Source organism: Euprymna scolopes, chromosome 15 (assembly GCF_053919585.1).
Source record: "Euprymna scolopes isolate OS-2025 chromosome 15, ASM5391958v1, whole genome shotgun sequence".
NCBI classification, from domain to species: domain Eukaryota; kingdom Metazoa; phylum Mollusca; class Cephalopoda; order Sepiida; family Sepiolidae; genus Euprymna; species Euprymna scolopes.
Window position 1 is genome coordinate 110,997,372 of NC_136496.1, and position 26,805 is coordinate 111,024,176.

Consider the following 26,805-nt stretch of genomic DNA (forward strand, 5'->3'; position numbering starts at 1 on the left):
TATGATGAAAGTAAAAATAAAATAGATAAACCCCATAATTTATTATACCATACCTGTTCACACTGAAACACTTATCACAATAATATGTGGATCTATATTAAAAAAAACCTTGTTAAACTTTGACATATTTCCATTCTATGGAGGTCAGACGCGAACGAACACCCCATAATTGTATTATACCATATTTCTTCAAACTGAAACATAATTATCAAAGTATACTTACGCAGATAGATATGAAAAGTCTTTATTAAAGTTTGTGCCTATTTCCATTCTATGGAGGCCAGGCGCGGACGCAGACCCCACAATTTTATTATACCATCCCTATTTAAGTTAAAACATACTTATCAAATATTCTTATGTACATCTATATCAAAAACACTTGTAAACGTTTTTTTTAATCTTTTATTTCCATATTTTGTGGACCAGGCGCGAACGCAGACCCCACAACTTTAATGGACCACCGTTCTGCCAGCTCAAACATACCCATTCCTGTGTCTCGATACATCTTCTATCATTATATGTAATCAGTTTTTTAAAATAGTCAACCATATAGGAGACTATTCGTGACCAGACACACAATGTATTTGGAATCTTTTGAGACAAGTTTTTTATATATATATATATATATATATATATATATATATATATAAAACTTGTCTCAAAAGATTCCAAATACATTCAGTACATTTAACTGTTCTTTGCACGAATTATGCAAATAATTAATTTTATTTATAAGAAAATGATCCAAGTTTTCATTGATTATTGATTGCCTGTTAATTTGAGATTTAACCTGAACCCAATGCCAAGCTGCAGCTGAGAGAAGTAGCATCCCAGCCATTCACCAGAGCACCTATGAAGGAAGAACTCAACCACAGTATCTGACAACGAATGGCCAGCCGAGTTGAAGGTATTACCACACAGTCTTAGGGTCATGCGCTCTGGATATCGGAGCGGTAATTTCCAGTGAATGTCTGGTTACATTTTGAGGGGTTCATTGCTAGATGAAGCAAAAGTGTAACCACTGGGACTTGGGGTTGGTACACATGGTTTTGCTGTGTGTCCAGCCCGTCAACCCCAGCAGCTGGTTATACACTGACATGTCTCTAATTTATGCAAAGCCAACTAGACAGCTTCTATCGACACTGTCAAGAGCTGTCTCAAAAACAAAATACAAGTTATTCTTCTTACCAAGATAATTCTGAGACAAATACAAGAGAAGTAATATAGCGTGTGTGTGGAGGGGGGGGGTCGACCTTTCAACTACAAATCTTGTTCTTTTTTTTTTGTATTTATTAACATAATTATATACAACTTATATTTTACATTTTGTTTTAATCTTTGGTCACTTCAGTTTCTCCCTTAATTTCTATGCACAGCATTTTTTATGATCTTCCTCCGTACTGGATTCCGATTTAATGTCTGTAAGATTAATTGTACTTTTTGAAACAGTTGGTCGTCGTTTGATTTGCTCGGGGGAGAGAGGAAGGCAATACTGGAGGATGTAATCGAATACTTCTTCTACATTGTGTCCAGTCTTGCTCGATGTCTCAAAGTACGGAGCCTTCTGCAGTTTCTCTATCGACTGGTCCGCGTTCATCTGTAAGGCAAGCTTTTCAGCAGCTTCTGTCGACACTTGCCGAGACCCTGGTGTCGTTAAATCCAATTTGGTACCAACAAGTACCTTTAAACAACATTCGTGAGCAGAATCTAACAAGGGAAGAAATCGAACTCTGAAAGATAAAACAAAAATAAAATGTGTTTTAGCAAGGGATGAAATTGAAAGATAAAATTTTTTTTTTTTGATCTAACACTCTAAGTGTTCTTATATAGTTGTGAAACAGAACAGAAATTAGCTGTTATCTATCGATCTATCTATCTTTGTATCTATTGATCTATGTATATCTATCTAATTCAAAGTAAACGAGACATGGAACTATTGTTACAAGAAAAAGGGTCTCTTTTCTTGTAAGTAAGAAGAACACAAGTGAAAATGAGATTAGGATAGACCAAGATTCGAACTTTGTAAGCAAGGTTCATAAATAGATTCAGAAAACAGAATGTTAGAATTTCGCATTGTTAAATTTCATGTAAAATAGTTTAGATATTGTTTGTTTGTAAAAAGAATTGTTCATTCTTGTATGGAAATTGAATTAAAAAAACAATACAATTTAAAAATATATTGAAAAATAGGTTAGTGAGAATTCTTTGTCTGCAGAAGTGTGTATTGGGAACATGTGCCGAGCCACGTATGTTTAAGCCACGTGAGTCGATCACGTTTTGAACCACCATATGACAGCATAGCAAAAAGGGAATTTTCTCAATATAGATGTTAGGATTAGCAGATGAGTCGAAGATCAGAGGAGTCGAGTCCGGATCGAACAGTCAGCAAAGTTGGTCGGACAGAGTTGACATGATCGGAGGAGGGTCCTTTTAGAAGCGAAGGGAGAACGTTTAATCATGTAGTACGACTTTAAATTCCTCGACGTCATCATCATTCGACCGGTCGATCCGATAATAAAGTTATGTTTTTGTAAAACTGTGTTGTGTCATCATTCAACAGCAAAAGGTAATGTGTGAAACATCCTTAATATGAACTTTGTCTCCCTCATCGTCATTATGAACTTTATGTAACTCTTACAAGAATGTGCATCCCCTATCTCAACCCTTGCTAATATATGTTATAAGAATCCACAGAACTGTAATACGTATAAACATCTCTCTCTCTCCTCCTTATCATTGTTATATACATGTCCGCTGTCTCTCTCCAATATGAATGTCCCCTATGCAATACTGTTTTGATAAACTTATAAAAAACTAAACTGGACAAGTAACAGCAGAAGCTCTAAAAATAGCTGACCGGAAGGACATGTTTGTCAAGTATTCTAGTTAACTGAACATAGAGTGGAGTTGGAATTTGGACGTTGAGCAGAGCAGATAGATTAGCGTCAGCCCCCCACCCCACCCCTTGGAAAGGAGTTGACGTGTCTCAAAACGGAGACTAAGAGAAACCCACAAGCAGAGGTATTCGTTTTTCATTTCTTCTGCAATCGACGCCTGGGAAGTGAATAAAACTATATAAAATCAATCATAGTCTTGGAGTTGAAATGCCTTTGTCCACAGGTTCCAGTTCCCATCTAAGAACAGATGAAATTCCCAGGCCGAAAAATAAAGACAACGGACCAACAATCAGAAGAAAGGTATGTCGAAAATGAATATATGCTGCACACATACCTGCATAAGATCACGTAAGACAGATCAAAAAAACAAATAGACTAAACAAGTATATACCCGTCACAAAGACAACAAATGGTTCAGAAAGTGAAGAAGCACTACAGACATTGATCTGAACATCATTGGAGCAAATATTAGTGTTATGTTTCAACATTTAATTTCATAATTTCAACTAATTACATTTTTAGTCGCGTGCCAGCGACTCTATAAGTCACTCCGTCGGTCCATCAAGTCTGTCCGTAACACTTTTGTGCTTGGCCTTTTTGGTTAAGATCAAAGATCTGTTGTTAATAGATCTGTTCTTACTACATGCTGTACTTATGTTTGTAACTTTGTGATATAAAGTGGGGAATCACCCACTTTACAACCAGTCAGTCTCAAAGCCATTCAAGTCATTCTCTAGATCATTCAAGTTGTTTTTGAAGGATTCCAGTTATTTTTTAAGCATTCAAGTCATTGTTAAGGTCATTCAATTCATCCGTAAGTTCATTAAAGTCATTCTAAGTCATTTACTTTTCATTTATTTAAGTTATTTCAGCCCATTTTTTGGTCATTTTAGTTTATCTTTAAGAATTTCATGTCAATCCTACATTCACGCATTCATTCATTACACGAGAGCATGCGACTAATGGCTATCGGCCTTGTTTATTACAGAGTAAACAAATTAATGCAATACTTCAAAAGATAAATTGGCACTGGAAAATTCCGTGTTCATCAATATATCTATCTATCTTTGTATCTATCAATCTATCTATCTATATATCTATGTATATCTTAGATATTTATCTAATTGGAAGTAAACGAGATATGCAAGGGAATTTTCCAATAAATGAATTATTAAAAATATTTTACAAATACAATACTAGGTGCTTATATTGTATTGGACACAAGTGAAAAATCGTAGTTTCAAATAAATTAACAGGAACACTAGGATTTCCGTAAGAGTCACTTTTTTGTTTACAAAGCTATTTGGCAGAAGTGACATCAGACAAATATAAGGCACGGACGACCAACACTGTATAATGTAACTTTTTTTAAGCAAAGATAAAAATAGAATATAATCTTTTTAATGTTTATGAACTTTTTTTTTTTTTTTTTTTTTTTTAAATCAAACATCAGATATTGGTAATTTTTTTTTTTTTTTTTTACATCAAATATAATAGGACTGTTATAAAAAAATATTTATGAACTGCTTTTTTTTTTTTTTGTTCGATTAAAAAACAGTTCATAAACATATTGGGGAAAAAAAAAACCCATAGCTATTGTCACTTAAGTCATCTATATTTTTATAAATAATTTGACAAAAGTTCTTCATAAATTTGGTTTTGATTATAGCTGAAAGAACGAGTCATATATATTTTTTCATAAGTCTTGGTTTCGATTTCAATACAAGCTGATGCACCCATCACATAGATATATTGTTTTATTTTTAAAATCGCAACTTTATAATATATAAAAATCAATAGAACATTAACTCTATAATATATATGAAATCTACAAGAATTAAAATATCATATTTAAGCGTACTTTACAACTAGGCTATGCTGGGTATCGCTGCTAGCTTAGATAAATACTTTTGCAGTTTTAACAAAAGAGCTACAATAATATCAGGGCGTCTCCATTTGCGCTGAACATCTACAGAATGCCAACATCAATATATTACATATGAAAGAGTCCCCTGTGGAATTTCCACAGGTCCCACTAGTAAAGGTTATAATTTTATTACAAAAGTTCAAATAAAGACTGAATAAAACTAATTTCATATTTGCTTTAAAAAAAAAATTTTTTTTTAAGTTTTTAAATCTATATTATATACAGATTTGGTCATCCATACCTTTAAATTTGTCTGATGTTACGTCTGCTGAATGGCTTTGTAAATAAAAAAACGTGCAACTCTTAACAAAAGCTAAATTAACTTACAAAGCAAGGGAATTTTCCAATGACTGATTATTAAAAATATTTTAGAAATACAATACTAGTTGCTTATATTTTCTTGGACACAAATGAAAATTCAAGTAGAATTTTTAATTAAAAATAAAAATCAGTTTTATATTTTGTCGACCTGCCATTGATAATAGAGGAAACCCTGTAAATACAAAGTAAATAAGTCAAATAATAATAATAATAACTAAATATGATAAAACTGCTTTTTATCTTTAATTAAAATTCTCCATGATTTTTTTCTAATTTTTGGTGAGGATATTTATTTTTGCATAAGTATCTCAAAGAATTTTTACTTGGAATGCGATTTTCACATGTCCACTGTCCACAATATAGAAGCACCCAATATTATATTTGAGCAAAATTACTTTCAAAGATTTACTGTACAGGAGCATTTATTCATACCAGCGGGACGTGTGGAAATTCCACAACAACATCTTTCATATGAAATATCTTGCTGCTGGACATTCTGTGGACATTCATCATGAATGGAGACTTTGGCATATTATTGTAGCTCTTTTGTTAAAACTGTAAAATTATTTATCTAAGTAATCTGGTTAATACAGTGTCAGAATATATCTGGTTGTTACGGTTTATCTCCAATATCCTTATAGGAGTCTGTAAAATTTCCATTGTAACAGTGACACATGTACGTTAAAGGTACTATGGTATTATTTATATTAAATATAAAAATTTGGGGTTGGATATGAAGAATACTTAAAAGGAAAAAAAAGTTTTTGATTGACTAATACATGAAACAGATTGTATACTTGTAGATTTTCACAGCATATTTAAAACTAAGACATCAGTGCTGCTAATATCGATCAGACAGTAAGTGTAATATTTTAAGGACAATCAAATTTGTATAATTAACAGTAGTTTGAATAATCCAAGTACACAATTTTTATTGCCAAGACGGTTTGTACTCACCCAAGAGAGTTAAAAGATTTCATACAGTTCAAGTCAAAGGCAAAAATCGCCGCCCCTGCATTACGACAATAAAACGAAGACAGACCCGTGTACTTTTCCTGTCCAGCTGTATCCTTATGAAAAGAAAAACAAAAAGTCATGAAAGGGAAATGTTCGTACTCTTCATCAAAAATGACAGAAAAAAAATAATTATACTTCGACAGTGTTTATATTCGCTATTTAGGAATATTACTAAAATATTCACATAAAATCAGAATAACACAAGTAATTTAATTTGTACACAAGTTATTTTTGATAACCTAAAGAAAAAAAAAAATACCCACCATGAACTTTTTTTTATAAAGTGGAAAAATTTTTTTTCTGAATTCATTTCAGGTGGTTGTCTGACTAGTTATTTGCTTTCTTGCTTTGTCCTTATCACTTGAAATGGTTAAATCAGGGGGCTAGAAAAAAAGATGTGTATTACTAAGTTTTGCGTGACTGGTTTGGTTGGTTGGTTGTTTTACGGCATGTCAACCCTTTTCGGGTTATTTAATGCTGAATTCAAAGATTTTGAAGAAAAATATTTTTTTTTTTTTTGAAGAATATATTTGTTGTTTTCAAGTCGGTTTCTATTTAACCCATAGTTGGAACTAACAGGTACCACCACTTCGGGTTAGTGGACCTGGGAGCAATGGTAATTAAAAGGTGGCTCCACACTCCCCAAAGCCTGCAAGATGGGGCCTCACCACTGGATATAGTTTAAAGGTCATATCCAGGACCTTGCGTGACTGGATATATATAAGTTAGAAAAGCATTTCATCCAAGGCATGAAAATTATTAAACAAAATGTTTTTACTATAAGCTTTAAAAATAAAGGTACACGATTCAATTTGAAATTTATTTATCTTCAAAGTGCACTTTTATAAATTTTACAAAGTAAGGTATAAAAATTTAATTTAAATTGAATCCAAAAATTACCTTGGATTTATTTTATGTAATGTACATTTTGGTGCACTTAAAAAAAAAAAATCATTGAAAATTTTATATCTATATCATTAATTGCTAGATGAAAGATAATGTTTTTAAATTGCAACAAAATGTACATTACATAAAATAAATCCAAGGTAATTTTTTGATTTAATTTAAATTAAGTTTTTATACCTTACTTTGTCAAATTTATAAAAGTGAACTTTGAAGATAAATAAATTTCAAATTGAATCTTGTACCTTTATTTTTAAAGCCTAAAATAAAAACATTTTGTTTAACAATTTTCATGCCTTGGATGAAATGCTTTTCTAATGCTTTTCTTATTTTTTTAAGATTATATTTTAAAACTCTCCTTCTTTCTATTTCAGTTTGTATTTCTCCTCACACCACAACTCATTTTTTTGCAACCCTCTCTTTGTAACATAATGAATAATGAGAAAATCTGAATTTTTTTTTTAACAAAAACTTTAAAATAACTTTAGATTAAATTTTTTAAAACTTCTTTCAGAATAGAAAATCTTTAAAATTTGATAAGGAACATATTTCATATAGGTTTTCATTAACAAATATTCAGTACATAACGAGAAAAATAGAGATGAAAATTTCAAAAGGATTGTATAACTGGTTACGGTCAATAGTAGTCCTCGTCAGTGAAAGTCTTTATTATTTAAAAGATTTTGTGTCCTGCTCTTTCGCGCAAGGACTTATATATATATAGATATGGTAGTTCCTTCAGTCTTGGCAGACTATATATACCCAGTGTAAGAGCGCCTGCATGTGGAACTTTTGTGGCAAGAATTATGCAATCTCCAACCACACCACTCTTGAGTCGGTGTTAAATACCAGGTGCAAGTGGAGGTTCAGGACGACTGGAAACAAAGCAGAGATAAGGGGAGAGCACATACAGCACCTAGAATTCCCAAATGGTTACCCATCTGATACTAGTCAAGCTCAACGTTGCTTAACTTTGGTGATCTGATGAGAACTGATGTGTCAACGTGATTATGCTATATATATATATATATATATATATATATATATATACACACACACACACACACAAATAAACATCACATTGATCTTCATTATAAAGTGGAGTATCCTATTTTTTAAAAAATGCTTATCTTTTGTGGCAATAATTGGGAGGGCAGGTCCACATACACACAAACTGAAATACACATCTGCAATAATTAAATAATCAAGGTGAAAAAAAATTCAGTAAAATTTTAATAAAAAATAAAAAATCAGTTTTCATATTTTGCCTATCTGCCATTTAATATTACTTTGTTAAATGACAGACTCGCTTATCTCCCTTTGTTTTGCAGATTTTTCTTTATTTTTGGTTTTAATATAGGGGCAATTCTTTTTTAATATAGGGGCAAAAAAAAAAAAAAATGAAAAAAAAAAGAACCTCCTCCCTCCCCATGAAAGAGACCCAATTGTCTTTTCAAAAAGGATAAAAACTAGAAAATCTAAACAAATTTACTTTTAAGTAAAAAAAAATTTTTTTTTAATCTGCTTTATCTAATTCAAAACCTCACTTTGTCTCCATTATTTCAAAGTGACACCTCCTTTGAGACGTAATTATTTCTTATCCCTCTGACGATAGTTTAAACAGTAATAACTGATTCTAGCAATGGCACCCACCATCATTTTTTTTTTTTTTTTTTTACTTATGAAATCAGTACTATATATTTGGTACAATATAATATTAGTCCTCGCGCGAAAGAGCAGGACACAAAATGTTTTAAATAATAGAATAACAGACTTTTGCTGACGAGGACTACTATTGACCATAACCAATTATACAATCCTTTTGAAATTTCAATCTCTATTTTTCTCTTTATGTACTGAATATTTGTTAATGAAACCTACATGAAATATGTTCCTTATTAAATTTTAAAGATTTTCTATTCTGAAAGAAGTTTAAAAAAATTTAATCTAAAAATGTTATTTTAAAGTTTCTGTTAAAAAAAAATTCAGATTTTCTCATTATTCAGACCTGTATTACAAAGAGAGGGTTGCAAAAAATGAGTTGTGGTGTGAGGAGAAATACAAACTGAAATAAAGAGAAGAGTTTTAAAATATAATCTTAAAAAGATAAGATACAAGTTAGAAAAGCATTTCATCCAAGGCATGAAAATTGTTAAACAAAATGTTTTTACTATAGGCTTTAAAAATAAAGGTACAAGATTCAATTTGAAATTTATTTATCTCCAAAGTGCATTTTCATAAATTTTACAAAGTAAGGTATAAAAATTTAATTTAAATTGAATCAAAAAAATAACCTTGGATTTATTTTATGTAATGTACATTTTGTTGCAATTTAAAAACATTATCTTTTATCGAGCAATTAATGATATAGATATAAAATTTTCATTAATTTTTTTTTTAATGTGCAAGAGAATGTACATTACATAAAATAAATCCATGGTAATTTTTGGATTCAAGTTAAATTAAATTTTTATACCTTACTTTGTAAAATTTATAAAAGTGCACTTTGAAGATAAATAAATTTCAAATTGAATCGTGTACCTTTATTTTTAAAGCCTATAGTAAAAACGTTTTGTTTAACAATTTTTATGCCTTGGATGAAATGCTTTTCTAACTTGTAAAATAATCAATAGAGAATTGACTATAATAATAAATACAAAATTAAAATATATTTAAGTGTATTTTACGACCAGGGAACGCCAGGTGCACTGCTAGTTGAAAATAAAATGTAAAAAGTAATAGCAGTTACGTACCCAAACAGCGACATTATAAGGCCCCCAGTGTGTCATGAAAAAGGAAGCTCCTACTGTCTGGAAAAAAATGTGTATGAAATTAATACAATTTTGCAAGATCAAATAATGAGAATATTACATGAATTTAAAGAGTGAGAGTAAACAAAAATTAATAAGGAGTAAAAAAGATTTCCTGTTTTTGAATTTTTGAGATGAGGGTTGATTCTTTGTATTCTTCAGACGATTTCTATTTTTGCTGATTTGCAAAAGTCGGATTATCACTGTGGGGTTCTAAGAAATACTGTTTGAAGTTAAGTATTGTATTTGTTTTACTAAGTTTTTATTTAATAACATTATGATTTTATAACTTTATAAATTAAAAAAAAAGTCATTTTTTAATATTCTTTACATTCTTCAGACTACTGGTCTCATCTTGAGTGTTATTTTCAGGTTTCGGTCGATGTAACCTCCAACCTTCTTCAGGTGTATCTTGCTAAACTCTGGAATCTTTGTCAAACTTTGAAATTTGCACGGAATTTCAAACGGAACTCTTTATTAAATCCAGGGGGTGGGGCTCTCGTTCTGTCAGCCATAACTGGATACAAGCTTTAAGCAATCTGTAATTGTATTTTGGTGTTTCCCCACACTGGGGATTGAACCTTATGAGTAAATTTACCACTGAATTTTACCAATTACTCTATCCACTACGTCGCAGCCACTTAATTACTTAGGACTTCTACCTAGTCATGGCTGGCAGAACAAGAGCATGCCACCCACCCACCCTAGATTAAATAAAGGGTTCTGTTCAAAATTCCATGCAGATTCCAAAGTTTGACAAGATACAAGTGAAGGTCGGAGTTCTTGAGAATAACAGTTAAAATGAGAACAATCATCTGAATGATACGAAGTTGAACAGATTTTAAATTTTTGTTTTGAAATAATCAGTTTCTTTGCATAACACTAAGGGAGGTAATTCAGTATATATTCAAGCAAATACAAGCATTGGCTGTCTGAAGTATTAGTATTGTTTTTTTAGCATAAACATAACTAAGTTCTAAGTGTTTTTGTATTCTTTACTTTTTCTGAGATTTCTGTTATAAAATAAATATTGGTATTTGTGCAATTTATGAACCGTGCTATTTTTTTTTTTTTTTTTGTAGGATTTTCAAATTAAATTCAATTCTATGTCTGCTAATTTATAGAGAAAAAATTTTGTTTTCCTTGTGTAAGTCTATCTGTTCATCAAGCAACATCGTACCAAGCAGCAGCTGGGAGATGACAATGGCCAAGTGATAAACGGCAAACTGACAAGATTGCTTAACAAGTTCGAATTAAATTCGAACCACAGAAAGAGCATTTACTTAAGGATGTTGACAAACTTCACTTGATCCATTCCATACATACCTGAGGTCTTTCTAGAAAGAATCGGGGAAACAAATGCCAACAATAATCATCTGATTTATATGAAATGAATGATGCTCAACAACAACAATTAGCAACAGCTAACTCAAAGTATTAGTATTATTGGTAAACAAGACAACTTTTTTTTTTTTCGGATGACTTTAATTATAAAAGTTGTGGAAACAATGTGAAAGTTCAGAAACAATGAAAAAATATGCCAGTTTTTATGGCATAAACAAACTAGTAATATTAAGATTGATTTGGTTGACTATTTTTTTTTTCATCTGAAGTGCAATTATCACATTTCGGGCAATATAAACTCCAAAATTCTTCGTCAAACTCTGAAATCTTTCTATCCAATTCTAGAATCCGCATATAACTTCAAACGGAACTTCTTATTTCATCCACAAGGGTAGTAAAGTCTCGTTCTATCAATCATGACCATATAAAAGTCTTAATTTACAAAGACTCGTTGCATAACAAATAAATCATTAGGTTAAATTCAGTTCTAAGTGAAACTCTTATGCAAGTTAAAGATTCAATTCTCATTCTGGATGATACTAATATAACTGCAAATTACTTAAGACTTCTACCCAGTCATACTTGATGATGAATGGCATAATGCTAAGTCATGGATTAAATGAAGGGTTCAGTTTGAAATGTTGTACAAATTCACGAGTTCAAAGATTCCCAAGTTCGACAAGATACATTTGAAGAAGGCCGAAAAATTTTGATAAAAAACACTCAAATTGAGAACAGTATTGTAAATAATATAAATTACAAATCCTCATCTCAAAAGTTCAGGCATATAATATTAGAGTTTATAAACTTTAATATTATATTGAAGTTTTGGGAGGGAGGTAAGCTCGAACCTGAAGCCTTGAGGTTAATAGTCTGATAACATACCAGGAAGCCAGGGACTTTTGATTAGTCGAAAATAAGCGTTTAAAAAATTGAAGGTCGGTTTTCTAAGTCAAATCTTACGCCATAGTAGCAATAGCAGCAAACGTATTCACACGAATTTTGTAATTGGAAGATAAAAGTGGCCGAAATAAAATATATTTACGACCACGTTTCGTAAGTGTGAGATATTATGATCTGTGTAGCATATAGAAAGTTCTAAGAATGAGCGAGCAAGCCGAGAAGCACCCCGAAAAAAGCCTTTGGCGGACATACAGAAAAAATGCACACACATACAAACACGCACGCACATATTTTCGCTTTTATATTAGACTAGCAGGGGGTACCCGGCGTTGCCCGGGTGTTTGGAGGTGTGTGTGGTTTTGGGTAAATCAAAACTCAGGAGGGGGGGGGGGTAAAATAAAAAAAAAAAGTTTTGGTAGGTAAGTATGAAGATCAAACTCGAACCCTTGAAGCAAAGTTGGAAATTAAAGTGTGAAAAAAAAAAAAACATGCGACGTTAACCATTGGGCCACCGCAAAATACTAACGGAAACACGTTTGAATTTATTTATTTAAGTATTAAAAACAGAATTGACACGTGGCCGCAATAAAAGTTAACTCTGCTGCTTCTATTTGACCTCATTAATGAAGTTAACTTTTGCTGCGGGACAGCGTTTGGGTTTGTTTACCCAACTTTGACTGGCTTTTTCCCCCAAGATGTTAGGAAGGGGGAAACGAGCTTCCCATTGTCTAGATTGAATAGCAATTGTCTGATATAAGGAGTTTGGCCCCACATTGATCAAAGCTGATTGCTTCTGGACGTTTCCCAGTGCGATTGCTGAGAACAGCGCCTTAGCTTTGAATTAGTTTCGCTTTTTATACAAAAACGCTGAACGAACACAAGACGGGCTGAAATAGCAATAATTTTGTAAAAATCGATGTAAATAAATCTAGAGGCAACCCACATTCCCAAATCCTTGATATTATTATCTAGGGGTTATATAAACAGTTCTAAGCGATAGTAACCCCCCCCAGGAGCGTCGGCAAATAAAGCCTTTGCGAGACATACATAAAATGATCACACACATTTTGCCCTTTTATATATGTACATAATCTTAACTGTTTGTGTGCATGTATGTCTGCTAAAAACGTTTGACACATGCTACCAACACTGACAAAATTGGTATCGTTTTAAAGCTCAGTCTCTCAGCTGACAAATATAAAAAAAATTTACCAAAAAACATTCATTCTTTGACCATCAACCGGGCTGTTTTTTATAAGGAGGGGTCACTTTTTTTCGTCAACATTTTTGCAAAGTCATCATACGCCTTGCAATAACAATCCTTATTTCGAACATCACCAATGTCATTTGTGGAGGTGGGCACGGAGGCTTTTTTTTAACCTTTTTCTCCTTTCCGTTACAGGTTTGAGCCTGCCTGTTTTTTGTTTTTTTTGCGCTTGCACAGGTACTCATTGTTATTTTCAATATTTTTAAGGGGTTGATTAATTTTAATTTTTTTTTAGGGCTCCATTGCTCATTACCCTTACCATAAAACCACTCCACACCCGGGCAATGCCGGGTACCACCGCTAGTCCATTACATAAATCTCAAACGTCGGTTTGTGTGTGTGCGTTTGTATGTCCGCTAAAAAAAACTCTCGTAAACCGCATCAGAACAGGTTGAAACTGGTACTATCTGAAAGAGCGATCCCTCAGGCACATAATATGTGAAAATTAGAAAATAGAAAAAGTTAATTCTGTGGTGGTGGTTAACTGGACCATTTCTTACGGGGGATACTTTTCATGATGCCATTTTTGCAAGTCACGTACGCATTTATGTTTATAAACATTATTTTTTCAGAGTCATGAAGTCATAAATCATCATGGTCCAGTGGGCAAAAGCGTTTGCCACTTAAGTTTTTCCTTTCTTTCCTATTTCAGGTTCAAGCCTGCCTGCCACAAGCAATTTTTTTTTTTTTTTCTCTTGCAGTTGCATGGGCATTCGCTTCTATTTTGATTGAAACAAAAGTTGTTTTGATTCATTTTAGTGGGGAGGTACAGATTGTCACCTACTTCTTCCGTACTTTTCAGGGGGGGGGGGCTCAATATCCTTATTATAACAGCTCTGTCCAAACCGAATTTCATGTCCACCTCGATCTCTCCACTAACAGCCAGCATATCTAAAATATATCTACTTCCCATTGGAAATCATAAACACTTCTTTCTTTTTTGCCAGCTATCTTTCTCATTATTTCACATTCTCTATCTAAATACTCCAAACCTCGCTGTTAACAACTGTTCATTAGGTCACTTAGTCGGTGTAACACAATGGATCAAACAGTTTTACTATCTGCCATTCATTTTCTAGCTAGTCTTTTCTGGTGGTTTTTGTTATAGGGGTGAAGTACTCTACAGTATCTTATCCTTTCCATGAATAAAATAAATTTGAAAAACAAAATATTCAATGTTTAATTTTCTCTGTTGTGTGTGAAACCTAAAAAATAAACACAAGTAGTCAAATGCAGTATAGGTTTGGAAACAAAGTGCATCTATAGCAAAAAAAAGTTGACATTAAAAATAATAAATAAAAAGGGGATTATTCCAAACTTGTTTCCCAGTGAACTAAAATAATGCACAGTTCTTCATTGGCCAATACCCACACTATATTTTAATAGGCCAATTCCGTAGTGAAAAAATGTGTCAATGAGCCACAGACTGATTTTCAAACCGTGATATGAAAAAAAGTTATGGAAAAAAAATGTACCTACTGGATCTGAAGCCAAGAATTTACCATCAATGTATCGACATATTAAGGAGGTTTTTCCCACATTGACATCTCCAAGGATTACAACTTTCAGGTCTCTAAAAACAAAAAAGAAATAAAATAAAATACAGTAACATAAAAATAAAAAGATGGTCTTTGTATTTATTAGCAGAGATAAAGAGGAGAAAAAAAACGGAAACGTTTTTTTTTTGTAAAATATTTTGATTCCATTAATATTGTAAAAAAAATAAATTATCATTATAAGAACAGTACAAAAAAAACTTTTGTAATTTTTTTTTGTGTGTGTGTGTGTGGGGTGTGTGTGTGGGGGGGGATGTGTGTGGGTGTGTGGGTGTGTGTGTGGGGGGGGGGGATTAATTCTGTTGAATTTTATTTATATTTATTTATTTCATTATTTATTTATATCTGTATTTACACAACATTGACGTTTTTTTCTTTGCTAATTGAGCTGCAACACTTTTCAACTTAGCTCTTAATAAGTTTAGGTTTTTATTTAGAAACACTAGCATCCCTTCGACGTAAATACACCCCAACAAACAAGATAAGCAGCAAAGTCCCACCCTTATACTGTAGAAATCCCAAGATGCCATAAAGCTTTCTACTCAAATAGCTTCTCTCAAGCTGCTAGACTGAATTATCTCCCAGGCCTCTGCTTCTCTAACTGTACTGACATGCAGAAGTGCAAGTGTAATGTGCAGCATAAAATAAATGAAAGGCATGGGATCAAAATGTTAACAAAATGCATTGAAAAGAAAAAAGATGAGAATTAAATTCATCTTCGTTCGATCCAAGTAAATATAAAATATCACTTTGAAATCTATACTATTAATAAAATTCTAAATGTTTATTTGTGTGCGTGTGTGCGTGTTTATACCAATAACACTTTCAAACGGATGCACAGAATTGAAAAATTCTTTTTTTCCCCTGAAAGTTCCTAGATTGTTCTTATCTATATATGGTTCATAACGAATAACGCCGAGTCACACCAAACCCTGAAATGAGGGTTTTGGGGCCGTTTCGTGCAAATGTTGAAAAAGTTACCTGCCCATGCCAACAGAATTTAGCACTGTCTGTATACAGTCGCAGTAACACCTTTCGGCATACGGACAGGACTTGTGCCGCAATGGACAACGCATCTGACTACGGATCAAAAGATTCCAGGTTCAAATCCTGGCAATTTTGTAATAATGTTAATCATCATTTTATCCAACGTTTACTCATTGTCCTTACACTTAGGGTATTTTTGTTTTTTTTAGTGATTTTGTTTTGTGCATATGGGAATTTCCCATACTCCGAGTTCATAGGGTAAGCATTGACGGTAAGATGATGTTGAGTGTACTCGATTTTGTGTTTGACTTGGCATTGTGCGTGCTGTACAATACTAGTATTACAATCAACAAAACAATACCTAGCGTGATTGCTCATAAACAAGCAGTTTTATCTACCTAGCGTTGCCCGATAGTGTTTGTACTTGTAGTTTTCTTATGCTTATTTTTTTAGATTATTCAGTTTTTTTATATAAAATATTTTTGCTCCAAACAAAGGGAAGTAACTTTATGTGGACGAATATAGAATTCCCTTTTTAGGATGGTGTATTGTCAATTGTTGCTAATAAGTAATACTGTTAAATTTTAATTACTATGAAGTTAACCCCTCCCCCCTCTCTCTAGGAACACTTCATGTGCAGAAGTGAAAACAAAAAAAAAAAATGGTTAACAAAAATCAAACTTGCACAAAAACTTATTTTGACATCTATATTACACTAGCAGGGCTACCCAGCATTGCTCGGAACCATATAAAACAAAGAAAAATTTGCATTTCAACATACCTGCCATTCTTAGGATATTTTTATTACATTATATATTTTATATTTTTTCTATATTATATATTCATTTTTTTTTTTTTGCGCTATTCTTAGGATATTGAGGAATTTTTTATAACTATCTCTTCCTTTCTATCCCAAGCAAAACAGATGTTCTTGTATAAAACAGTATAACAAAACAGAGTCCAACTGTTTTTCCTGAGCAACAGAGTCTTTGAGTATATCTGCTCTTTCCAGAATATTGAGCACTTTGCATTGACTAACTTATATTATTCCAATTTTGACTTTCAGGCAACGCCATGTACTTTGTCTGGTACATATTTCTCTCAGACAATGTCACCAATAAAATTACATGCGTTTGATTTCAAGTGCTTTACAAAGCTTCTAGGGAGCAAATGGAATAAAATGGAGCGATCAAATTACCAACGACGTTTAAGTTGGCTTGGACACACCTTAAGATTGATCCCAAAGAGAATTGCCAACCAAGTGTTTTAATGGACCTCTGATAGCAAAAAAGAGGGAGACCAAAAATGAAAAAAAAAGCAGCACGAGTACCATAGATTTAACCGACATAAGTCCAGTACAAACAGACAAAAGTAATTGTAAGAGAGAAATAGCGACAGCTAAGAGAGAATATACTGAAACCACCAGAAAACACATCGATGCACAAAAACTAGGAACTTGTGAATTCTGGAAAATCTACAACACTGTAGTAAATAACGGGCAATCAACAATTCCCCCATTATCAAACAATCATGAGGTTGGTTGCATGGCAACCGAGAAGGCTAACATGCTTGCCAGTCAGTTTGCCTCAAACTCCATATTGGAGCTGGCAAACAGCTCTCTCCTTGAATTTCCCTTGTGGACAGACGTCACACTAAGTGACCTGAAAAAAAAAAAAAAAAAAAAAAAAAAAAATCACCAGTTCTCAGATGAAGGGTATCAAAAAACCTAGACACCTCGAAAGCATGTGGACCCAATCTCATCCTGGCGGTACTATTAAAAAAATGCTCCACCGAGGTTGCTCCAGTTCTCTCCAAACTTTACAACAAATGCCTTTAAGAATCTTGCTTTCCTGACTGCTGGAAAACTGCTTCTAATGGTACCAGTTTTCAAGAATTTTTGTGAAAGAACTGAACCATTAAATTATTCCCCCATTAGCCTCCTCTAGCTTTTCGCCAAAATATTTGCGTCCATAATAAATCAAGCTAGTCCATCACCTTACAGTTACTAAACTTCTGACTGACCAACAATATGGATATAGGCAAGCTCATTCGACAGCAGATATCCTAAATGTAATTTCTGAATGTATATATCGTTCACTGGACAAAGCAGGGGAGGGTAGAGCAGTAGCTCTAGATATATATCTAAGGCATTTGACAAGGTATGGCACGATGGTCTTCTCAGGAAAATCAGATCATACGGTATCACTGGATGAATATATAACATAATTAAATCCTTCTTAAGCTAGAGAAAAATCCAAATTGTCCTCAACAGTTGTAAATCTAAACAATATGATATAAATGCGGGAGTAACTCAAGGGTCTATCCTTAGACCATTATTATTCCTAATATTCATAAATGACCTGCCTGATGAAATTATCTCTGAGATGGGTATATTTGCTGATTATATCACACTCTATAATGGGCACGAGGGGAAAACAAAGGAACACATATCTAAGGACATGGCAGAAACACTAGAGGAAGACCTCCCAACTGTAGTGGAATGGGGACAAAAATGGATGGTCACATTCAATGCTGCCAAAACTAAGCTTGTTTCCTTCAATAATTACAAGAAACCTTCTCTACCACAAATAGTAATAGCCCAAAACAAATTACCTGAAAGTATTTTTAAACTCCTCAGCTTAACGTTCACAGGGAACATGAGTTGTATCAGATACATTGAGAGCATTGTCAAGGCTGCTGCAAAGAAGGTGGGCTCTCTCTGCCATGCTAGAAAGTTACTTACGCCTGACAGTATCCTGTACCTCTATAAGGCCATCATTTGCTCATGTATGGAGTACTGTTGTCATATTTGGGCTGGCGCATCTGCTAATAGTCTCTTGCTCCTGGACAAGGTTCAAAAGAGATTCGCCAACTTGATAGGTCCTAAACTGTCATAAGCTTCAGCCTCTATCCCATCAACAAAATGTTGCATCCCTCTGCCTGTTCTACAAGTATTTTAATGGTGAATGCTCTGACGAACTACAAGCACTTATACCCCCATGGCGTAAATACCTCCGACAAACCCAACAAGCAGCTAAATCCCACCCCTACACAATAGAAATCCCTAGGTGTAAGGCCTTCTATGCCAATAGTTTATTCCCCAGAACTGCTAGACTTTGGAACTCCTTTCTGGGATTCTGCTTTCCCAACTGTACTGACATGCAGAAGTTCAAGTGTAATGTGAACAGACATCTTGCTGCTCATCTCCCTCCAAAATATCCGTTCAACTTATGTCCCCGATAGTGGGCCCCCTAATTTAAAGTAGCATTGTGCTTTGTTTGGGGTGAAAAAAACTGGAAGCAGTCAAGATTTGATTTCAATGGGAAGGACACTATGGCTTCAAATGGTATACTTTGACTGCCTCATACATCACAGGATGCTGGAATTCTTAAGTTGAAGAATTAGTATATTACCTGTGTACTAATAAAATTACGTTATTTATTAAAATTAAATAATAAAAATTTATGAACTGTTTTGTAAACCTTTTGAAGTCAATATCATTTTATATAGCCTGATAGCACATGAAAAATCTCTTCCAAAATGGAATATTTATCGGATTAAATATAGATAAAATCAAAATTATTTTCTTTGTAAAGATAATCAAAAGGTGGACAGATCTTTGGATATGAAAACAAATTTAATTATAGACTTTGTAAAATCAAAGAAAAAAAATAAAAGCAATTTTTGATGAATGGAGATTACTATACATATTAGACTTTGGGGGGGGGGGCTCAGCCTTACCTGATCATAAAATATGCTTGAATATATTTCAATTCATGCAGATTTCATAATTCTCTATTGAATATTGTACCTCATATATAGTAGTGATTTCAAAAGTTTAAAAAATAAAATAAACAACTTAGGTGCCATAAACTACAATCGAAACCAAAACATTTAGCCCTCCAGCCATGCGTCTCTTACTGATGTAGCTATAGGTAGGAAAGATTTAATATTAAACAACTTGAAGAAATGAATTGAATTTGGGCATGCACAGGAAGAAGTAAAAACATGTCGGCAAGTTGAAATGAACAGTTTGCATTTCAACTTGCTGATATATGTCTGTGCACGATATTCATGGACCCAAACAAAAATATTACTCTTTATAAACCATCCTTGGTGTACAAATACTATTTCCTGTTAATTTCAATGTTATGTGACCAGTAGTTTAAAAGTTTATTGGTTAAATATTTATAAACAGACACATACATAGATTAATTAAACACAAGTTTCTTTTTTATCCATAGCAACTGTGGGTTTATACCTTTCCCAACAGTAGAAGTGCGTACATGACCTCAAAAGATCTGTAAGGATTTGAATGTGACAACTGATTCCCTAGACAGTGTTAGGTTCATCATGCAGCCGTTCACCCCTGAACATCTTAGGAGAAAAATAAAACTAATGTATTCATTCAGTATTAACAGAATATGCGATTCTTTTCAATAAAGGAATGTTGCTTCAAAGCAAAGTTTTTTTTGTTGTTTTTTTTTTTCATACATAACAATCATAATTGTGTCAGTAACACTAAAAAAAAAAAAAACACACACACAAAAAAAAAAAAAAAAAAAAGCTTTTGTTCAATGTGAATGGCCTTTTCATTCCTCCATCATCTCCTCAAACCTGTCTCCAAGTGACAAATGACATTAATTACACAAATTTTACAAAGCCATCAAACGTCCAGCTATTCCCAACAACTTTATAAAAACTATGGATTAAAATAAAATGAAAAATAAAAAAAGAAGCAATGACATTAAAACATAGCATGAAATTAAAAACAAGGACAAGTTTTTGCTATAAATGCAGTAGAAGAAGGCTTTTTATTCAATTTGCTTTATGACCCATCAACCCTTTGAGATATTTAATGCTAAAAGTAGCGGGGGAGGGGGGGTTATGTCCTTTTCATTCTTAACATCTTCAAATAGTGTTTCTTTTAACGAATTATTCATGGTATAAATTTCAGCATATACCACTGGATGCATAGCCAGGATATCATCATCATATTAAGTGTACATGCTGGCATGTGTTGGACAGCTTTAAGAAACTGACTTCAAAACTAACCTATCTCTGATCAGGTCTTTATTTAATCTTCCTTCACTTGGGTTGCTTTTTATCGCTTGCTCCCATGTTTTCCATGCTCTTTTCCTATGAACAAGACCTGCTACCTCAACTGCTCTACATTTACGGACCCCAAGAAAGTTTCATCTATTCTTTTAACATGGCCATACTATCAAAGTCTTCTGTTCTGCAAACTACTCTCTATACTCCTCAGGTTTAATCTTTCTGTGCCAGATGCTACTAATTCAGCCAGGCTCACAGGTCCAATAAGATAAATGCAAAGATTGGAAGTTACATTGACAAAAGAGAAAAAATACATAATTGTGAAAATTAACAAAATGAGAACCGTGCCAAAAATCTGGGAATGCTTGTTGTCACAGACTTCGGGAACATCACAGGTGATTTTCAAAGAAAATTCTTGCTTGGATGTGTTTATCTGTTTGTATATCCATGCCTCAGAGGATTTTGTGACTTTCATTTTCAAGTGTTGCTGCCGGTTTGTGCTTGTCTGGGTTTCAAGATGCAGTTATCTGTATAATTCTCAGTGTACTGTCTTCCCCACTTGATTGTGTCTATTTTTATATTCTTTGTGGGCTAGTCTACTGCGCTTACTTATGTGGTTTATGGTTTCGTCACTTTGTCCACAGAGTCTGCATTTTCTTGAGATAATTTAGCCTTTTTAATGGAAGGTGCTCTGACGCACTCTTGTACATGTAAATACCCCCCCCATCAAACCCGACAAGCAGTAAAATCCCACTTCTACACAAGCGATCCCTAGATGCAGAAAGCCTTCTACTCTAATAGTTTCTTCTCCTGAAATGTTAAACTTGGGAATTCCCTCCCAGGCCCCTGCTTCCCTGACTATACTGACATGCAGAAGTTCAAGTGTAATGTAAACAGACATTTTGCTGCCCAACTCCCTACATAGTATTCCTGCAAATTATGTCTCAAATAGTAGCCTCCTACATCCAAGCGACACTGTGCCTTGTTTGGAGTGAAATAGCAATGAAAAAAAAAAAATGAAAAAAAAAAAATGAAAAAAAAAAAAAATGAAAAAAAAAAAGATCAAATGTCACATTTCAAATTAAAGCTGGTGATCTTAATTTCATTTTTTTTCTGGCAGACAGGGGAGAGGAGCAAAGTACAATATCTGTTCTGATACTATACTTGTTTTTTGCACTTGTTAGTGAGGGAGAAATCCTTTTCAACTCAGGTAATTCTTATCTTTGTTCCAATCCAGAGCAGTGCCTGGATTAAAAAACATGTAGGGGAGCTGAATAGTGACAATTGGTATGAAGGGTTGCCCCTACAACTGACCAAGGTCTTATATGTGAGGTTGCCCCCACATATGGTCTTTGCTTGCAGTATCTGTCGGTCAGATACTACACTTTGATCTTCATATATAATTTATTTTGTGAAAATGAAAATTACAATCAAAATAATTCAATGTAAAATTAAAATAAATTAAGAAAAGCTTAAAAAGCTAAGAACAGCATCTATTGACAGACCTTTGATCTTAACCAAAAAGGCCAAGCACAAAAGTGTTACGGACAGACCGACAGACTGACCGACCGACAGACTGACTAATAGAGTCACTTGCACGTGACTAAAAACATGTTATGTCTAACTGCCCTTCTGAGGAGGCAAGTAAATAGAAACAAATCACTCAATAAATTTCGGACCTAAATAAAAAATAAAAAATAAAAACTTTTAGGCAAAATTCAACTTTATTCATTAACACAATCTCCTTCAAGGGTAATACATGAATTCCAATTAACAATTCAATAACTTTTTTCGTAAAATAATTTTTTTCCATTGACCTCAAAATATGTTTCAGTTTCCAATAACTTTGGATAATTGGAGTCAAATCTCTTTCACTGGAGCATTCTTTTGAGGTCTGATGGAGGTCAGATCTGGGGAACAGGGTGGACATAGAAGCAATTTATGCAAAGTTTGCCAACATTGAGATCTTGTTAACATGATGTATCAATTGATGAAAGTGCGCATTTTTATTTTCATTCTTTGCAGCCATTTATTTTTTTTTGGGGGGGGGGGATTTCGTCCTTCAAACAAACCATTATTCGCCATTGATGGTTCTTTCTTTCTCAAGGTGAAACAAAAGATTTTGCATATCCCAAAATACAAAATCTAAAATCTTAGCTGCTGAGGTTTGTATGGCTTTCACATGTTGCTGTCTACACAACAGATTGCCGATTTTACTCTGGACTGAAATGATGGAAAATTTAGATTTTTCCATGGTTTTAAAAATTTGCAACAGCTTCCATTAAATAACTAATTAATAAACTTATAATCTGATTACATTCAAATTTTAACATGCGCCATTTGAAGGTTAGTACTTTATAAAAATATATTTTTATAATTCTAAATTTTTGAGATGAGCATTGATTATTCATGGATTCTTCCAACTTGAATTCGTAAAAATAAAAAAAAGTTCATGAAAATAAATTCAATATTATGTTTGGTAACAATGGCAAAATGTCAAAATTAGGATCAAAATTTAAAAATAAAATTGCCCTCTGTGGTCTCTACCAAATTACTCTTCCAATTTTTGGTCTAAACATTTGAAATTTTACATAAAGTGTAGTATTTAGACATAGGGCAAGCTTTTTAATCGGTTTATGGCCAAAAATTTGACTGCCAAGGGCTCAAACTTCAAAAGATTTGACTTCTGCGTTCTCTAGCAAATAAATAAATCAGCAAATTTTGGGTGTAAATATTTGAAATTTTACATAAAGGGTATTTAGACATATAGAAAGCTTTTTAATCAGTTTTGGGGCGAAAATTTGGCTGCCAAGAAGTTAAAGTTAAAAGAGTTGATCTTTGCAGACTCTACCAAACTCCTCCACCAATTTTGGGTCGAAACACTTGAAATTTTAGATGTAGGTTACCTAGACACAAGTCAAACTTTATATATATATAAAGTTATGAACAGTACATTGGGCCTGAGCAAAGCTGGGTTGAACTGCTAATATAATATAAAAATGACATTGCCAAATGGAAAATATCAAAATCAACATCAATTTCAAAATATATCATTGAAAAAGTATTTGCTTAGTTGTCAGTTGAATTCCGTTTTTTAGCACCTTTTTACCAAAAATGTATGGGAATTCATGATGTATAACTTTTTAAGATATTAACCATTCGAATTCACATATTTATTGTATAAGAAAAATATTACCTCTTATTATTAGCAGACAAATAAAATCAAATATTTTAAAAATAATAAATTTGTAATTTTTAATATACCAGTGTAAATATGAAAATCTAACAAAACAAAATCATAACAAGACAACGTTACTTCCATTATTCATATTTAGCACTCTTTGATCATCCGTCAATATTTCATTTACACATAAATGATGTGCCTACTTTTAACTCTCCGACATTTCAAAGGAATTTAAAAGCATTTAAACTGCCGAATATAAATACATTTCTGGTTTAAAAATACTTAGCAAATCCTTGTGTATTAAAAGATTGGAAGTTGTAGAAGCTTTTTAGGTCCAAAAATTTTATAGGGATCATTTATGATCCCTATAAAATTCTTGGATGTAAATAGCTTGTCATTTAGGATTTCTATAAAATTCTTGGTTGTAAATAGCTTACTGATGGTCTCTATAAAATTCTTGGATGCAAAAATAGCTTAAAATAAAACCATACAATTTTTAACAAGTTGGTTCAATTAAGAATTTAATGACCAAATGATATATTTAAAGTTAACCTTCCAATTTTACTTTTTTGGGAAGTTGCTCCAGCCAAGTAATGAAACCACTTGCTATAAGAAGCTAAATGATAAGAGAGAGGAACATAGAATTATTTCAAGACTAACCAAGCCTTAAAAAGAGACCCAACCACCAACGTTCAATCCAATGAACTCTAAACAAGCTAAAAAGTAAGCCCTTCAAAAACAATCAGGAAGGAAGGAATTACAAGACTAGTCGACAAAAATGTCTACTGCTGAACTTGTTAAGTAGAAACTGGCGTCACCACCATAAAGCTTGCCAACTAAGGCTGAAGATAACCTTCTTCCCAAGGGTAAGACTAAACATGCCGCCAGACATCAACTTTGCATTTTTAAGAGTCTCAGGATCACGAGTAACCTAGAAATATCTAAGGCAGGAGTGCGCAGCTCACTGAAACTTTTACATACATTTGTTAAAATATAATTTGAATGCCCTTTCGACAGATTAGGTTGATACGAATGTCCGTCCGGATGATTTATAGGATGCGCGTCGAGAAACAAACAGCCGATTCTAAAGAAGAGCAAGATGATGTCTTCAATCATAATATTAAAACATGTGAACAGCAACCCAACAGAGTTTCATCCTCCTACCATCTGACAATACTTTCTCAGTTTCTTTACCTAGCCTTAATTTGAAGGTGTCCAGCTTCAAAATGAATAAATAATCGTTAACTATTCTACACTTCCACAAATGGATTGTTAACTATACTGCCAACTAACAATTTCCAGTGTTAAATTCAACACACTACTGTTAAAGCTTATTACTCTGACATCCAAATCCAAAATTTACATCCGTCTCTGAAAAATCAGACTTTTTTTTTTTTTTTTTTTTTTTTTTTTTTTAAATCGGAAGCATCTCATTTGCATATCAGATGCAAGCATTTAAAAAGGAAGCCACCAGACACTACAGGCTGCACAAAATCAGGTTTTTTGTATTATTTGGATTCTTTGAACTACTGTAATCTCCAATCTTCTCCAGGTGTAGCTTGTCAAACTCAGGAATGTTTCTGTTGAAATCGGGAATTTGGACGGAATTTCGAACAAAACTTTTTATTTACTTCACAGGGGTAGCATGCTCTTGTTCCGTCAGCCATGACCGGATACTTTCGTATTTGAATTCATCACACTGTTGTTCTCGTCTTGAGTGTCATTTTCACAACGTTTCAGTCCATGTAACCTCCGATCTTCTTTAGGTGTATATTGTTGAACTTGGGAATGTTTCTGTTGAACTTGGGAATGTTTCTGTTGAACTTGGGAATGTTTCTGTTGAACTTGGGAATGTTTCTGTTGAACTTGGGAATGTTTCTGTTGAACTTGGGAATGTTTCTGTTGAACTTGGGAATGTTTCTGTTGAACTTGGGAATGTTTCTGTTGAACTGAGGAATTTGGAAAAATATTTTGAACAGAACCCTTTATTTACTTCATGATTGTAGCATGCTCGCGTTCAATCAGCCATTGATTTTTTTTTTTTACAAATGATTTTTCCAAGTGATATATTTTATTTATTGATGTTTCACTCTAAACATGGCACAGGGCAACTTAGTCGTGAGGGGCTACTATTTGGGACCAGATTTGCAGGGATACTGTTTATGGAATTGGGCAGCAAAATGTCTGTTCACATTACACTTGAACTTCTGCATGTCAGTACAGTCAGGGAAGCAGGGGCCTGAGAGGGAATTCAAAAGTACAGCAGTCCGAGGGGAAAAAGCTATTCAAGTAGGTTTTACAGCATCTAAGGATTTCTACAGTGTAGGGGTGGGATTTTGCTGCTTGTTGGGTTTGTCGGATGTATTGTCATCAAGAGGGTACTAATACTCGGAGTTAGTCAGATCACTTGCTATTTAAATACTTGTAAGTCAGGCACAAGGATGCCACGTTTCAGTGATGGGGCAGAGGTTGGGGTTTAGTTGATAGTTCAAGACCTATTAAATTGGCGACTCTTTCTAAACCCTATCTAGGAGCGACAGACTAGAGGCAGATGCACCAGCTCAGATGTGGCAACAATACTCCATGCATGGGTGGACTGTGACCTTGTACAAATACAGGATACTCTCAGGTGTG

At 33.4% G+C, this 26,805-nt stretch overlaps 1 protein-coding gene across 2 annotated transcripts in view; it reads right to left on the minus strand.

Moving 5' to 3' along the window:
* Positions 1-1,241: 1,241 nt before the first annotated feature.
* LOC145294065 (ras-related protein Rab-20-like) overlaps positions 1,242-26,805 on the minus strand; it is a 52,909-nt gene continuing 27,345 nt past the window's right edge. The window contains exons 2-5 of one of the 2 annotated variants that reach the window (XM_080141065.1): positions 14,869-14,962; positions 9,819-9,875; positions 6,103-6,215; positions 1,242-1,730 (exon numbers count right to left, since the gene is read on the minus strand). In XM_080141065.1, coding sequence (XP_079997191.1) covers positions 1,367-1,730; positions 6,103-6,215; positions 9,819-9,875; positions 14,869-14,962 — 628 coding nt within the window. In that variant the 3' untranslated portion in view covers positions 1,242-1,366. The remainder of the gene's footprint in view (positions 1,731-6,102; positions 6,216-9,818; positions 9,876-14,868; positions 14,963-26,805) is intronic. The other variant, XM_080141066.1, reaches the window with a different exon arrangement.